The following is a 17,336-nucleotide window of genomic DNA, read 5'->3' on the forward strand; positions in this document are numbered from 1 at the left end:
ACAGCTAGGGATGTCAGCTCACTGTCTGGCCAACGCATGCCGTGAATCGCTCCACGTTTTTGGCCGGGCTTGAAAACAGACGAGCGCGACTTACCGATCCTGTATAATGTTGCATTCTTACCTCGCGTTATAATTACAGTTTTCTTGTGCTCATAACGTACATACGCGGATCATTTTTATTTTCAAATATTACTATTCCCTAGCTGCCCTGAAAGTTAATCGAACATCTATTGATTTTTTATTCTTCCACTCGGAGAGATGATTGGGAGACCTAATTGAGTAAGCCATCTTCTTGTCCTATGTCCCACATTCTTAATTTGGGTACATGGGAATGTGGCCCACTTTTTCTTCCGGGGGTTTTCACAACCAAATTATCATTTATATATGTGAGTCATCGACTCACAATATAATTTATATTTTGTTAGTGAATAGTGATGAGGGGGTTATTTCTAAGCGTTGATATTTTGACAAAATGTTAACTCGATCTGATGGGTCATCATGATCCACTCATTTCCTGTATTTTTGCTTTGTTCAGCTCCTTGACGGATTTTTGAGTTATAGTGATTCATCCAAAATATACTACTACGGCAAATCAAGTAAGTTGGTTGGTTGCACTTGCGTATGTGTTAATTCAACGCAAGTTAGCGAGCACGCGGAGGACGCTGGCTTTTTTGCACTTGTAATGGTTGTTTTGTTTGTTACAATACGCAAAGGCTTTTTAATTGGGTGGATATCGCTGCTGCATTTTGTATGTGGAGTGATAGTTAACTTGCCGAACAGGGTGCTTGATCGCTTCTTTTTAATTTATGCTCAGTGCAATTTGGGATAACATACCTGTATTCTTGTCTTTTCGATGTGCGATTAATGGAAGTGCTTCACAATGCTACAAATGGGCATCTTCATTAATAATTTTTCGCTCTTTTTTTATCGTGTCTCGATTATGCCAACTGCCTGATGTGTGGAAGCTGAGTACATCAAACTGCAACATTCATTATCACTGCTGATATCGCCTTCGTCTTCTTGATAACAGATGTAAGAACAAAATGCAAGTAATTTTCTACTATGGCCCAAAGCAAACCACTACCTATTTAATAGTGATGAAAACTTAATTCAGCGCTTTAATGTTTTGAACATTCTAACAACGCCAACATTCTAACAACGCCGGAGAATAACAACGCCAAAATATTTCTGGTGTCACTCGACCTGTTAGCTGTTGCTAGGCTCACAGAATGATCCGAACGTCCTTTGCTAACTGCAAACACCTTGGCCTCGAATGAGCTGAAGACTTGAGCAAACAGACTGCACTGGCCTGACCAGTGTCGTGGTATCGGGCTGGCTAGTGGCTGCAGCATTGGCATTGGTCGGTGTTGCGAATATAATATAGACTTAAGAGTGACCTCACTAAGAACACCATATTTCTTTTTTATAACAAACGATTTCCTGAGGCTCATGAAGATTGAAGATTGAATAATAAATTTTCCGTTATCTAAGATCTTGCCTTTAGTTTTACATTATGTCAGGAAAGCTTTAGATTTTCCAATTATGTTAGCCAGTTCACGTGACGAGGAGTTTATTCAACGATGTATAGTCTGCGGCTGTTATGGGAGCGTACGGATGGCACGACACGTTGAACGCACGGTCAGTCCCGCCGAGTGGGGACAATCAGAGTGAAGTTGCTGGCAAGAATGCAGGCTTCTAGAGCACGCAGATGACGGCCATTCGCTGCCGTCATCGCATTCCTGGTATTCGTCGTAAAAAGTTTGGGATCGTCGTGAAAAGTTCGGGATCGTCGGTAACGTGCGTTGTGATGGCGCAGGTTTGAAGCTTGTGTACGGTAAATATTAATCGAGCGAACATTTCTCTAGTATTTCAAATTGAAATTTCAGTACACACGGCTGTCAAATATGCTCGTGCATAACATTTTTCACGCACTTGTATTGGAATTACGAGTTCTGAAACGTGAAATCGGTTTCGTTCTGGACAACCTAACTTCGGAGCGCGATGTTAATTTACCCTTACGTTACACGTTACTTAACCAGACAAGCAAGATCAGAGCATAAATAAATCATTGCTTGTACATTCACATGCGCTTTTGCTGCGAAAATGAGCGTGCATTGATTTTCTATTCATTGTATTCATTACTGGGCAATGGCACCGCACGTGCAGTGTGTAGAAGGGTCCGCAAGCACAGATGAGTTAGTACTTCTTGAAGCACGACTCGTTCTTGCGGTATCATAGGAACGCGTTCTGTCTACGGGTGGTCAAATGTGGTCTTGTAAGACGTTGGCAAGCAGAAGGCTTGTCGTCCAACAGGCCCAGAATGCGGGCACATCTGGCACTGCCTTTCTGCTGCATTGCACGCGCACAGGACAAACCATCTGACCAAGAGATTTTTTACCCGCGTTCTTGTGATGCGGAGTAGCAACAACTGCAGTATACGAAAATACGCGCTTAGGCATTTTGGCTCGCCACTGCCACTGCAATCACTTCCTCAATTGCTTGGTGGTGATGACATGCCCTTCTAGCTGTGATGAAATTACAAAGTTTAAAAAGTATTTATTTCCCGCGTACTAGCGATGATGATTATTTTTGTTGCTGAGCAACAAAAGACGCAAGGTTTTCAGTGTTTATCGCAGTTAGTTTCAATCTAATCATTATATCTTGGGTGTTAGCGTTTGTTATTAATTATTGACTTTTATATGCATAAATATGGACCATTATGTTTTGTTTTATATCCAAGTTTTATATTATTAAGAAATTTTTGTAATTAATGACGATGATTCAAAATATAATGAAACCTGCGTTGTGCATACAAATTTTTTTAATAGCTTTTCGCGCACATATTTGTCGAAGAGAAGTTTTAAGATGGTAACCAGTTACTATCTTGCAAATTTTCTCTTGAAACCTGGAGAAAGAAAGAACAGTTCTGAAGCTGCTGCCACGTTCTCTTGGCGATGTTCAGAGAGTTTGCTCTGCGGCCTTCCTCGTTATAATGACCTTCTTTCAGTGTGGCCGCGGCGCTCGCTGTCACGCTCCAAACATTGTAGTCCACATACCCTATACGTGGCAATGTTCAGGGCAGATAACAAGATATTCGTGCTACTACTGCTGGTACGGTATCCTGCAGATCGGGAGCCTGGAATGTTGAAAAGATTAAAATAGTTCATGCAGTAGCAGCAGCGCTGCCCTTGCCCAATGTTGCAACCCGCCGTTCAAGTGATATTCGATTTCCAAGGTCGAATGTGATGAAGGTCTAAACACCACAATCACGTAGCTTATCTCTCCTGTTGATGCAATGTTATAAGGAGGCCAAAAAATTCTTTCGAAACCTGATTTATCAGGATTAAAGGCTCGGCGTTCTATACTTATCATTGTTTGGAGGGCAGATACAAGATTGGGTGTGTCGCTTTAGATTGCCGCTTGCTTGTATAGCTGAACCACGATGCCGCCTGATGCTGCTCACGCTGCTGCTGAGCTCTGAGAAGATTGAGTAAAAAAATACTTCGTGCTGTAAAATTATGGTAAAAGTATCACGCGTTTATTTCGATCTCCTTCATAAATGACGATCGCCGAGTGGTTTGTTTATGTTTCCGTGGAGTCGCCTAAACCCCAAAATTTCCTAATCAGAAAGACCTTGGAATATAATTTTTGAAGTTATGGAAGGTCTGTCTTTCCTGACTAAATACAGAATCTTTCATCACATTTATCAATAGTCTTCATCATGAAACAGGTTGTTTGGTTTCTTTGTATTATATTACGACATGACCTATATTTTCATCACGATGCAGCTTGGCTCTATATGGGCAGAACGGCTATTCCTCGCACCCATTCTTACCTCGTTGCCGTGATTTGGCTCAAGGTTGCGAGCAAATGAACCGGACTATTCAAGGTTGTTCTGCGTACAAAGACAACGATGGCTCCTCATCAATGTTGTACGACAAGAGTTTTTCTGTGTATGGGCACCAAGCAAGTTCAGGTCCCAATGACCTGCGCGGCGTTAGTAACAAAGCTGCCCCAAGCTCCACTCAGCGCCGGCATCTCGAAGCAATCCGACCCTGAGTGCCAGCTGATCGATCGTCGGGTGCAGTGGGTCCTTAACCCTCCAGCTGCGAGGGGGGCTACTCTCACTCACTCCAGCTGCTGGGGCGCCTCACACGGGCACTGAGGAGCCCCAGGTTCTCACACGGGCATTGGGGCGCCTCATAGGCACTGAAGCGCCCCTAATTGGGCTTACACGGGCACTGAAGCGCCCCTTGGGCTTACACGGGCACTGAAGCGCTCCTTGGGCTCACACGGGCACAGAAGCGCCCAATGGGCTCATACGGGCACTGAAGCGCCCCATGGACTCACACGGGCACTGAAGGCCTCATGGACTCACACGGGCACTGAAGCGCCCCTTGGGCTTACACGGGCACTGAAGCGCCCCTTGGGCTTACACGGGCACTGAAGCGCCCCTTGGGCTCACACGGGCACTGAAGCGCCCCATGGGCTCATACGGGCACTAAAGCGCCCCATGGACTCACACGGGCACTGAAGGCCTCATGGACTCACACGGGCACTGAAGGCCTCATGGACTCACACGGGCACTGAAGCGCCCCATGGACTCACACGGGCACTGAAGGCCCCATGGACTCACACGGGCATTGAAGGCCCNCTTAGGTGAGAGTCCTGCGCTCTCTTTGGTGAGAGTCCTGCGCTCTCTTTGATGCGATTGTGAGTGAAAATTTGAGATAAAGTTAGATATTCTCCCATCACAAGTAGACCTTTTCTTAATTTTTTTTATTCAACATCTCCTGCGATGACACTTCACGCGCTACTTTACGGTACATCAATCGACAGCTCTGAAAGGCGCAATCTGAAATATTTTGAAAATTACAATCATCTGAAAAGCACTATCATCAAATACCAGCTACTATCAAAATTGTAATCTAAGAAGCGCTTCTAAACAAGTATTATGATGGTTGAACAAACCCTAGGCTGTTGAGAAAATAAAAACATGACACGAAATTATATTCTTTAAATACTTATTTGAGCGCTGCCGTTAAATTTGCTCATCTTTGTAGTAAACTTTGAATTAAGCTCGTCGACTAAGTTATGTGATCATTATTCTTCTGTTGTAATTACATCTATTATTTAGATAAATTCGATTTCAGCATGGTGCTAAAAATGTTCTAAATATTGTCTGATTAACGATTATTTTGTTCCGATATCCACTGGGGTTATTTTTATTTTATCTCGAGGTCGTTTCACAGAAATAATTATATAATTATCGGATCATAACCTGATCCTGACATCTCCCGTCATGTTGGAGATCACGCGATGGTTTTTATCGAATCGTTCAACTTCACTCATAATTGTGTGCCTGAATGGCGATCTATATATAGATAAGAAAATCGTTACATACAACACTTCACCGTTTCTCGCTCTGCGGTTTGGCATCACTGGGGCATCTTCCTTAACAATCCTTAATTGTCGAATACTTTTCTGAAAAATGTTCTACTTTTTACAACACTTCTCTTTAACTTCACTTCTTGTTGTTTGTTTTTCTGCTACAAATCTTATAATCGATATTTAACACACTTCTATCAGTCCAATCGATCTGAAATTTGCACACTTATTTAAAGTCAGAGACAATGCATGAATCAATTGGCAGAATAAATAATTTTGAAAAAAATCATATATTAAAAAAATTAAACAATTTTTTTTATTTAAAAAAGTAAGAAATTCCTTGTACATGTGTAACATCGGAGACACTGGCCTCTTCCGAAGTGTTGTCTTTTAAAGTAATTTTAAAGCGCTAGGAGATTCAATCAAATTTTCCTGTTGTACGTTAAGTAAGACGCTTAGAATATTCGAATAAATACGGCAGCAAATTTCGTGGGGCACAACGCTCGATAAAGTGGACACTGACAGCTTTATCTGTCCGCTTCCCTGAAATTTTGGGTCTTCCTAGCCTTAATTTCATCACCAAAATGTGCATCGTAATCAACAATTGCTTCAACATTATACATTCAAAGTCGGCGACGGGTTTACATGTTAATTAGCTTCCTCCATTATTCTGGTAACATGGTCCTTAGGTTAACTGTACAAATACATTATTCATAGGGAAACCGTGATCCGTAACCAGTTAAAATCGAATCTGCCCATATAGAGTGACATGGACTCTTGTAACCGCACACTGTGCGCAGTTTACGCTGTAGTTGAAAGGTTTTTCGGCTCTACCACGTTCACTTGTATCATCGGGAAGTTTTGCGCATATTTAGCCAGATAAATATCCTTTTTCAATTACCAATCGTATCTAACTTGCTTCACGTATTCATTTTAGCGCTTGGTTCACGCACGTCTATTCGAAGTTAATTGTATTTAATTTATAGACGGATTACATTCCAGTAATACCAAGCCATCACAATCCCACCCGTACAGCTGCCTCTTCTCGAAAGACCCGTTAATTTAAACGCGACATGCGCTGACAATCTGACCCTTTGAATCTTTCTCATGCCGCACATGCAATTTCTCGGAACTAAATCTTGCCTTTACACCTTATGTCGTGCCCTGATGGGGCCTGGTTCCCAACTCTACTATAGTGAGCCGCGGGATTTAGATAGACATCATGAATTTGAGCTATCGGTTATTCAAGAGCAACCGGTCTTTCAAAACTTCTCTATTCGTTAATCAGTATTTATGATAGAACTGAATTTGGGCCCGCAATTGATTTAGCTATATGCCTGAAGCCTCGTGAAACAGTGGTAGGAGTACCCTATATTAAGTCATCATCAAAGCCTTGGCCATCGTTTCGTCGTTACATAACACGGAGAATTAGTTCTCTTTGTTGGATGATTTTAAAGCAATAATACTACAAATCTGACATTCACGTGTCACTTTTTTGACAATCTCCGTAGCCCACTCGTCAAAAGGGCAGTAGATTATGGTCGAAAAAGTCTGTCAATTGCTCCTAATAATTTGTTTGATCTGCTTGCCTTAATTTATATGCACGAAAATATGTAGGTAACTTGTTGAGTATATAGTTTGATTATTCTGAAGTTTATAATCGTATAATGTAGAATTTCTTTTCTTGGTTCTGCGATTGTATCGAAAATTTGAATACCAAACCCAGACTTAGGAGCAAACGCAATGGACTGCTTTTCGGGCGTTAGTGTAATCTTTCCGGAACTTTATTTTGCCCTTTGCCATGTTTAGTTTCTTGTTAGCGCTAATGTGCAGAGCCGCGCTGACTCATTTTTGCGAGACCTGCAATGATGGCCGCCAGGTTCTTGCGTACGTTTTTAGCGCATTTTCTCGTTTGTGGAAAAAATGTAACTCAGAACTCACTGCAGTGAGTGGCAGAGAGCGCATTTTCTCGTCGACGAAAACGTGAAGTCACGGACGGACAGACGGACGGACAGACGGACAGACATGACGAGCAAAATAGCGCGTTTTTTCCATACCTGAGAAAATGCGCTAAAAATGCCCTATTTTGCTCGTCATGTCCGTCCGTCTGTCTATCCGTGACCTCACGTTTTCGTCGACGAGAAAATGCGCTCTCTGTCACTCACTGCAGTGAGTACTGAGTTATATTTTTAGCGCATTTTCTCATTTATGGAAAAAATGCACTATTATGCTCGTCATGTCCGTCCGTCTGTCTGTCCGTTTGTCCGTCCATCCGTCTGTCCGTGACTTCTCGTTTTCGACGACGAGAAAATGCGCTCTTTCACTCACTGAAGTGAGTACTGAGTTAGGTATATTTTTTTGACTTGCCAAAAATTCTACGGTCAACGATTACTAAACATCACGTAGAATTATTAACCTAATTAATATATTAGAAATAACTGTGTACTAGATTTTCCTATTTTTAGCGCATTTTCTCATGTATGGAAAAAAAGGCGCTATTGTGCTCGTCATGTCCGTCCGTGACTCGCTCGTCATGTCCATCCGAGACTTGTCCGTCCATGACTTCACGTTTTCGTCGACGAGAAAATGCGCTCTGTCACTCACTGCAGTGAGTAGGTACTGAGTTATATTTTTTTTTCTTTTGTAGCCTTCAACCACTAATATTTTCAATTTTGCAATCTAAGCTTCATTTTCACCTTCGTGTGCACGATCATTAGCTCTGGATTCTGCCAATAAATAGAAGCAAAGGTTAAGAGAAAGCCGCTAAAGTGACTGCCAACTGAACGCGCCTTCTTGCCTACGCGCTTGCAGGAATCTGTCATGTGCAAGCGTTTGATGTGTACAGATAAGAAGCGATTGCATCTTGGCGAAATTCCTGGCTACTGATCGGGGTGAACTGAGTCCTTTAGACCTTCATTTTATAGACTGTATAAATTGCCTTTGCGTGAGTTTCTCAATTGCGTTTCTTAAATACTGTCATTTTCAATTTTTATCTTGCGCGCAATATTGATAAACTCGGAGAAATTGACTATTTATTTTGTAAGTAATGCAGCCCCTGATGTGCCTCCCGAGCCAATTCCTGGCATCGCTTTAAACTTCTAAATAAAAGGATCGAGCGTTGTCCTGTGCTTCATGCGCCCGTAAAGAACGAATTATAGGATCGTAACTTCTATTGCGCGCGCTATGATAATGACAATTTTACGGCTTGTAGGAATATTTTTAGAAGCAAATTTTCCATCTTTCCTCGTTATTTTTACTTTATTTTTTAATTACTCATTTGATGCTCCTTGTGAGCGGAAGTTTTTTTATGTTTGAACCTTATTTGCCTGGTGTATAAGGATATTTTTTGCGAGCTATCTACACTTCTCTTCGCGTACCAATATTGCATGAAATTAAGTACACTGGCGTAATGTATACAAGTACTTTGCGTATTGGAATGCTCGGTCCGAGTAAAGCTTGGCTATCGCTGCTGAGTCAGCAAACAACTCTCAGCAATGTTTTCGTTCCGTACTACCTTGAGATGCGTGGGAAATAAAGTTGGTCTAGCGATAACTTCGAACCTATTCTGACCCTGGACATTCCAACCCCTACGAGCTTGCTGCTGAGTGTCACGGGGTTGACTGCTACACATTTCTTTCAATAATGAGGCATTCATCTGAATAATTGCTCAATTTACTTGCGCACAGGTTTTTGTCATGTTCTCCGCCTGTCAATTTGATGCAAACTCTAACTCAACGTAATAACATTAATCTTGGGCAAATTTTGATTACTTAACGTCAGTAAAATTCGTTAACTACGTGTCAACTCTATTTTTAAGCAAGGGAGGCGCTTAGAACTCGTTTTCTTTAACTTATCGAACAATGGTAATTTTCTGTTCTAATTTCATGCTAAAACAACTGAACGAAAGTCTGATTGTTAACAAGTCTGATTGTTGACAAATATTGAAGTCTGAAAAATGTTTCTCTTTGCTCATGTTCTTGCATTGTGAACATGAACAAATGTTCTTGAATTGTGAGATCACGGAATAAGCTGACGTCAGATCTTGTTCGACCGAACGACCTAAGTTTATGTCGAGCGTTTCCTGTTCATCTCGGACAGTTTTATTGGTGCAGATATTATTGTGCCTGATCTCCGGTGTATTTTACTGTCTCCCAGTTGTCGCATTTCTTATAAGAAGAACACAACGAGCCCAAGAAAAATTTTGTCCTCAATGATCATCTGAGGCTCAAGGCTCTTCCTTTTTAATTTGGCATTAAAATTACAAATTTTGAGCTTGGCTATGAATATCGTTGACTTGGGGACAAGGGTACTTCATTGATTCCTTTCTTTGAACGATTACCTAGTTGGGTTGTGAAGGAAAGAGCCTGTGACTTCGAGATTGAAAGTGTTCAACGAACGAGTTTTTATGACATATGTGTTGAGTTTAAAGTATTTCGAATGCATTCATTATGCTTTGACTTGAAAAAATTACATATTTCGATCATCGTCGTAATTAATGGCTAATTATGGATTAACGAGGCGTCGCAATCAGCTCCATTGTTCCTCATATTGCCATAAGTTCCTCGTATTCGTTCTTCATATCCCTAGCTGCCACATTAAGATGCTGTTTTTTTGCGTAGTAAGATTGACCGTGAGGTAGGATATATCCGATGTCAAGTATTTAGAGGCAACACCATAAAATTTGTGTAAATCTATTTATAAATTTAGCGCAATTTCAATTAAAATTTGCCTAGAGCTACGAGTTTTTGCCATATAAAACCAATTTACTAAAACTAATGGTATAATATGGTTCGTATTTCTTACATATTACTGAAACATTTATTAACGAAGCCATTTGTTAAATGCACTTCAATGTTTTAGAATACCCTACGGTGTTCGTATTTGTTTAGTGATTTCCATAGAGCACATAAGGAATTTTTCTTATATACTCTTATAATGCCTAATTTCTTGTATAATTGAAGCTTCAGAAGCATTTTCTTTGCTGTGCCACTGGAGTCACGGTATCGATGTTGTTTCAGAGAGTTTGTGTCGGAGATCGTAGGACCCTCCCGGGCCCCGAACACATCAATACGGCGTCCTCTACTGCAACTCTCGCTGCTTGCTTTAAGGGCCCCACTCCGGCCACGTCTTGGCCATCTATTGCCCTCTACTCTGTCCCCTCATCATCGCCACGAGCAAGACAAGACCTTACTACGCTCTGGTACGTGGCCGTACTGCTTGGGGCCGCCCCCCACCGTCGTAACCACTCTAACAAAGTCCGACGCAAGACCGCGTCTCTTGTGCGTCGGAAGAAGAAGACCTACTGCAAAGTTCGCCGCAAGGCCTCACTCCATATTTTAGGCTGACGTGTAAATCAAGTGTTGAATTAATTCTCGAAAATTCATACTATATTTTCTGGACTTATGAAACTTGTGTGGTGAACCTTTGCACTTGGCCGTGTGACACGTGATTGTAGTTGCCAATTTTGCTGGATTCATTCAGTGTTGAGCTTGAGAACTTGTTTGTAGATCTCATTTGCCTGCGCTGGAAATCCAGAAAAGTATCGAGGGCTCACAGAACTCCTCCGACGGCAGCAGTAGTCCAGTTGTCTATGTTGGGACTCACTCTTCTGTTCGTCTAAGCCAACTTCGTGCAAAAATTTGGCCTTTCGGGAAGTCAGGAGGTTCGGAGGTTTCCCGCAAATCGGAGTCTGCAATGCGGCGACCAACTCTCTGCTGCGACAACCAGTCTACTGCCGACGTGGATTCACCATGCAAAGATCAAGTTAGTTATGGAGCCCGTAAGCATAGTTTACTGAATAGGCTAGTAGAATTGCATTTTACAGTTGATGTTGTTCTACGCTTACATTTGGGGTTGCATATATTTTTAAATCGTTAATCTTCATCATTCTTAACTTCAATTTTAACCCTAACAATCAAATCTACATGCAAACAAAGATTTTGTGAGTAACAACACTTCAATCGAGTTGGATCAAGGGCTTTTTTTTGTCCATATAGACACGTTGTTCCCAAATTTGTTTGCGTTCTCATTTGCTCCGTTGGTACAATGGTATATTTAGCTGACAGCTTCTATTTTTCAGTGTTCAAAGTGCACAGCATTTCATATCACAACTCTCGGTGTACCAAGCCGAACGATGTCGACAAGGCAAATGGAGGGCTGGACGTCTTGCCCGGCGATGGTATCAAAATAGCGCCACAGTAATCGTATTATTTACTGGTGATCAACAGTGACCGTTTCGTTCTGAGTTCATGCATCATCATACCACTGTTTTGAAAATAGATTTTGTCGCGAGGTTGTAAAGTTTTATTTTACTTCTTGCATTTCTGTCTCTTGATCGTTTCGAATATTTTCGATCGTTGCGTATAATTGATATGCACCAAGCAAATGACGTTAATGCAACGTTTAATTAATAATGGTTCAACGAAACAACGTTTTTTTAACGTTGATTCAGCGTCACAAGTCTGGTGGGTGGGTATGTTATTAGCATCGAGAATAAATAAATAACGTTGGCTGCTAATGCAACTTGGGAGTTGCTTTCTCTATGAGCACTCACACGTCAATTCGCTTTCTTTTAACACGAGAATTTTCTCTGGGCAGTCTGAAGAGCTCACTTGGTTCACTTATGATGAGCATTCGCTCATCTTAGGAGTGGATGTCATGGCCAAAAACTGGTGGAGGCTATTTGGTGGTGGCATCTTTTGCATTGTAGTATGGAAGGCGTCATGTAATTCTACTGGTGCTCACTCTAGGCTTTTAAATATGAGCGAAATTAACAACGATTATTTTATTCATGTATGCAGACAAAGGGTTTGAATGCTGTATTCGTTAATCTTTTCAATTGTTACGATAGAATTTATGATTTTTTAGGGTGGCACTTTTGCCCGCATGCGGAGGCTGTTCCTATCAAAGCCACTCTCACGACGCTCCCTATCGGGGAGCCACAGTTCGACCAAGCCCCAGCACCGCGACCCTGGAGCCTCCTTCCTGACGAGGAGTGAGCTGACGAGAGGCTCCTGCTCGTCACGTCCCGCCCTGCCGCTCCTCCAGCTCGACAACTCGTTCCTCTTCATCGAGCAGCAGGTGCTGGGGGCTGATCTTGAGGTGGTCATCAGAGGCCCTAAGAGCGAGCAGGGCGTCCCACAGCTCGTGTACCAGCTCTGCTCGTACATCCTCAACCACGGTGAGCACAGCGTCCCGTGGTGGCCATGCTGCGATATTCATGGCTGCTACTTCCCGTGCTATGTCTGTCAGGTCACTTACATATCACATTATTTTCTCTACTTTTACTATAGACCTTTTCATATCATTTATCCATTTATTCATCTTGACATTTCGAATACACATGTTTATCACATGTTGTTTTAGGAATGGTATGTTTTACTTAATATTCAGTATTCACGTGTATACACTATTCGAAATAACGGTGAAAAAATGTCTGACCGACGACGTTCTAGTGGCCGACCGCCTCGTGAAAAGGAACCGTTTCACCGTTTCTTTTCAAATGTGATACCGGTGTGATAAATGTGTTGAAAAAAAACTGTGTTTTATTTAATTGACTGGCCGGTCCCTGAAATGCCGGTTAAGCCGTTCTAGGGCGTTATTTCGTGCAATGTATTAACCTCTTAGCAAAAGATATGATTATCATTGTAATGATGATTATAATTGTCATGCGTGATGTTCTGTGTACGATGACTAGATATTCCCTCAATATATGAGGGTTGAACTGATGTGGGCATGTCTATCAAGAAGCCTTATGCATTAGTATCCTGATGTCCACAACACCCTGAATTTTGCATTGCTCTCAAGTTTGTTGCGGTTGCGTTATAACTTAGAGTTGTTTTTTCTCCAGACGTGGACTCGTCAGCATTGGTGTACGAAGAGTGGTGCAGCAGTGACGTGAAGGATGTGCTGTCTCGTCACCCTCGCTGCAGTTCCCTCGAGGCCTGCAACGTCGCGCCTCTGCTTCGTCTCTTCGTAGAGCGTCTGCCTGCGCCGCTACTGCCGCACTCAACCGCTGTCGCCCTCGTCGGCATGGCTGGTAAGATGTCTCGTCGTAGCGTTTCTCGGGGGTAGTCATCTTGTGGACACGTTTGTTTTGAATGAGGCTTGTATTTGTTGCTACTCTCTCTAAGATATTATGTTAGTGATAAGAAATAAATTTAAAAATCAACATTCGTAGCGTTTCTCGGTCTATTCAGCTTGTGGACACGTTTGTTTAGAATGAGGCTTGTAGGTATTTTTTTTGCTACTTTCAATAAGATATTATTTTTGGGATACTAATAAATTAAATGAATTAAGAAACAAACATTTTTGTGCGGAATGATTGGAACGTTGTGTTATGATTGATATCGAGCTTCAGATATTCGAGTACTCAAAGTTGTTCCACATAGTTACTACAGTAAAAGATGTTCAGCGGTGAACTCGCTGAACGCTACCTACATTCCGTATTATTATTTCAATAACTTACAGTATTTATATGCGCGGTGAACGCCAAATTCTGTATTCTTATTGTTTTCTAGACTTCCTCCGCTAGCCTAAGGCTCCCAATGTGTATTTTCACACGGGATACCAAATCAATACTAAATATCTTCTCAAAACAATTCTGCAATCAATTTGGCAGGTTCAACCTTAGACTTTAGTGTCTGCGTTGACCAAAGCGTCACTACATTGTGCTTCACTAGTAAGATAGTCTGTTGAAGCTTATAAACATGCAATTATTTAAAACACTCTTGACTATCCAGCAGACGACTCGGCGCCGACGGAGGCTCGTCGCCTGCTACTGACGCAGGTGTCGCCGGGCAGCCTGAGTCTCCTGCGCTACCTCACCGCCTTCGCCAGCTGCCTCAGCCACTCCAACAGGTGTTACAGGGGCTCCTTGATGTTAGTGGGGCACTTACTGGTACCAGGGCACTAATCTCGCCAGGACAATAATCTCGCCAGGGCAGAATATTGTATGGTGGGGAGGAGCGGCTTGCAAGTCATCTCCACGTTGGGCGGAAAATTAGTTAATTGATTCCATAATTCCCATGAAATAAATTGCAGCACAACAATGCCCTGTAAAAGACATCTTTAGTTTTGCCCGGCCAACGTTTTGAAATTTTTTAAAGTTGAATATATTGAGATGTTTTTTCGTTATATACCTTTCCTCCTCTGCTGGAGTACGTAGAAATGTCATCGCATTGGATAACCTTTAACCTCATCATTATGATCTAAATCCAACTCATTATGATCTCAATTGTGTAATGATTGTTTCCTCAGATGCGGGGGTGGCGAGACTTGGGTATTGTTGGCTGCAGGCGCCGTGGGGAGTCGCAGCGAGGACCGCGCGCTGGGGAGGCCCGTGGCAGAGTACCTGCTGCGCCACAGCCTCGCGCTCTTCCCCGACGAACCGCGCGCCCTGCCCCCCGCCATCGTCTCCGACAGCTTCCCCGACTCCAGGTCGGTTGCCCGACCAACTCATTACTGTTGTATATTGAGAGACGAAGTAGGCATCGATAAATATTAGGAACGGAGCTTGGGCTAAATGTTTTGTGAATTTTATCGTTTGTATTTCTTCATTTATTTGAAGCTCGGCTAAATGACTGGGGCTTAATCGCATTGTGTTTGTGTTGCAGCGACGCATCGCTGACGGCGTTGACGAGTCAAGAGGAAGACAACGACGAGGACGAGGAGAAGGAAGAGCGCAGGCCTGGTCTGGGAGTCGTCACCCACGACGAGGATTACGATCGTATGAGCAGCAGCAGCAGCAGCCCCTCCAGCAGCCGCAGTTGCACCACCACCTCCGAGGATACGGAAGGCTTTCGGTGCCCACAACTGGGCTCTGGTCAGACCCCTGGCACCTACTTGGCCATCGAGGAGGCCGTGTCTCCAGACTTCGACGACTACCAACCTGGAGACAAAAACAGAGTTATTATATACCACAAGTTGCTGGACGAAAATATTGTGGCGCATGAGAGCTCTGAACTGCAAGTGGACACAGCGGATGCCCTGACGACCGAGGAAATTGACGTGCGTCTGGACGAGTCCTCTCAGGAGGACCTCAATGACGGCCAAGTGACCGTCAGATGCGCCACTTCGGATTCTTCCCCCAGGTAAATGGTCAATTTCAACTAAAATGTTTTCCTCTTTTGCTCCATTGCTGAAGCTTCCAGATTCGGACGTAAACCGCGATTGTGCAGCGTTGAAATGTAACCTGGTTTTCTTCGTTCAGACAACGTGATGCGATCAAAGCTTTAGCCTTAGGATGCCGCAAGCATGTCACGCGTTTTGTGAACTAGACAAGCTCTTCTTAGACACGCTGGCTATCTCTTACGGCCGCGAATTTGGGAACGAATCAATAAACAGTTAGTAGAAGTTGGAAATAGTAACAGTAGAGTTGGAGTAAGTAACAGTAGAAGTCGGAGTTACTAACAGTAGAAGTTGCAGTTAGTAACAGTTAGTAGAAGTTGGAGTACACATGTTCCTAAAATTTTAGCGAGTTCTGTTTGCCACAAGTTTTTTTTTTTTTCATTTTCCGCAAGATATTCTTTTGTTCGGTGTCACTGCTACGTCTTTTTTTCAAAACAGCATCAATCAACATTCAATTTCACGCGCTTTTTGTTCATCGCCAAACCATTTTGGCCTATTATGTTGTTCTCTGAATCGCCGATAAAACTATTTCCTACCGAAAAAACGACATTGCAGTCACGCCTGCTTCAACAAAATTTATTTTCTCATTTAAAGAGACTTTTTCTTACTGAAGTTTATGAGCTGAATACAGGTTTTTTGCATCGACTACAAACCTTTAAACGTGAGATTGAATGGGCTAATTGAAATGGGAATTATTAAACTGAGCAACATTTTTTTAAGGACGTTCCCAAATGAATATTGTTGATCTCAGCACACACAAAATAGTTTAAATCATTTATAGCAATGACACCACGAGCCCTAATGCCGCTATAATGCTCACAATACCGTAGCATACTAAGGCTGTGCACTGCGCAGTATAAACCGAGTGCTGCTGTTGTCTGCCCCACCAAGGCACTGCTACTTTCTCAAATCAATATTCACTTTCTCGGGCAGTCGCTGCGCCCGCAAAAACCGTCACAAATCCTCAGTGGATTTACATATGGATGATTCCGTTAGAGCGCGATCCTGCGAGGCACCTAATTTGGTAGGACGCACGATCCCGCAAAACGCTGATGTATATACTTTCGGACAGCATATCAAAGTGTGATACATCCGCAAGAGTTGAAAGCATATTCAAATCTGAGCAGGATTGAATACAGAGGTACGACGTTGATTGGAATCTAATACAGTGTTGCCACATTGTAAACCAACACCTTAGTAGAGGGATATCACAGGCACCAATTTTCGTTGGGCGCACGATCCCGCGAGGCGGCCGATTTAGTATGATGCACGATCCTGCGAGGCGGCTGATTTAGTATGATGCACGATCCTGCGAGGCGGCTGATTTAGTAGGATGCACGATCCTGCGAGGCGGCTGATTTAGTAGGATGCACGATTCTGCGAGGCGGCTGATTTAGTAGGATGCACGATCCTGCGAGGCGGCTGATTTAGTAGGATGCACGATCCCGCGAGGCGGCTGATTCAGTAGGATGCACGATCCCGCGAGGCGGCTGATTTAGTAGGATTGTTTCGTTACTGTTGAATGAAAACTGTCATTCGCTTCTATTTGCCTTTCAAATAAGGCTTATAGAGATCTTAACTCGAATTTGGTGAGGTATGAATGGAAGTTATACGTTTCTTTTGCGTCATTGAATTCGAATTGAAATTTGCTTTAGTGTCTTGGGCATCCTCATTCCATTCAAGTATTGATCTGAATGTGTTTATCGCACACGCTGTCACTTGCATTGCTCATCAGCACTCATGGACACTTGTGTACACTGATAGTTGACATTCGGTGCAAATTCGAGCCCTCAAGTACAACCATGACATGGCATGACGGC

The 17,336-nt window shown here is 42.8% G+C and overlaps 1 protein-coding gene across 3 annotated transcripts in view; it reads left to right on the top strand.

The window, feature by feature from the left end:
- The window catches only part of LOC108666368, a 62,229-nt gene that overhangs the window by 12,727 nt on the left and 32,166 nt on the right, over positions 1-17,336 (top strand). For 2 of the 3 annotated variants that reach the window (XM_018153222.2, XM_018153224.2), the window contains exons 3-8: positions 10,407-11,151; positions 12,256-12,568; positions 13,238-13,426; positions 14,130-14,247; positions 14,647-14,826; positions 15,003-15,479. In XM_018153222.2, coding sequence (XP_018008711.1) covers positions 11,083-11,151; positions 12,256-12,568; positions 13,238-13,426; positions 14,130-14,247; positions 14,647-14,826; positions 15,003-15,479 — 1,346 coding nt within the window. In that variant the 5' untranslated portion in view covers positions 10,407-11,082. The remainder of the gene's footprint in view (positions 1-10,406; positions 11,152-12,255; positions 12,569-13,237; positions 13,427-14,129; positions 14,248-14,646; positions 14,827-15,002; positions 15,480-17,336) is intronic. The other variant, XM_018153223.2, reaches the window with a different exon arrangement.

This window comes from Hyalella azteca, unplaced genomic scaffold (assembly GCF_000764305.2).
Source record: "Hyalella azteca isolate HAZT.00-mixed unplaced genomic scaffold, Hazt_2.0.2 contig12949, whole genome shotgun sequence".
NCBI lineage: Eukaryota > Metazoa > Arthropoda > Malacostraca > Amphipoda > Hyalellidae > Hyalella > Hyalella azteca.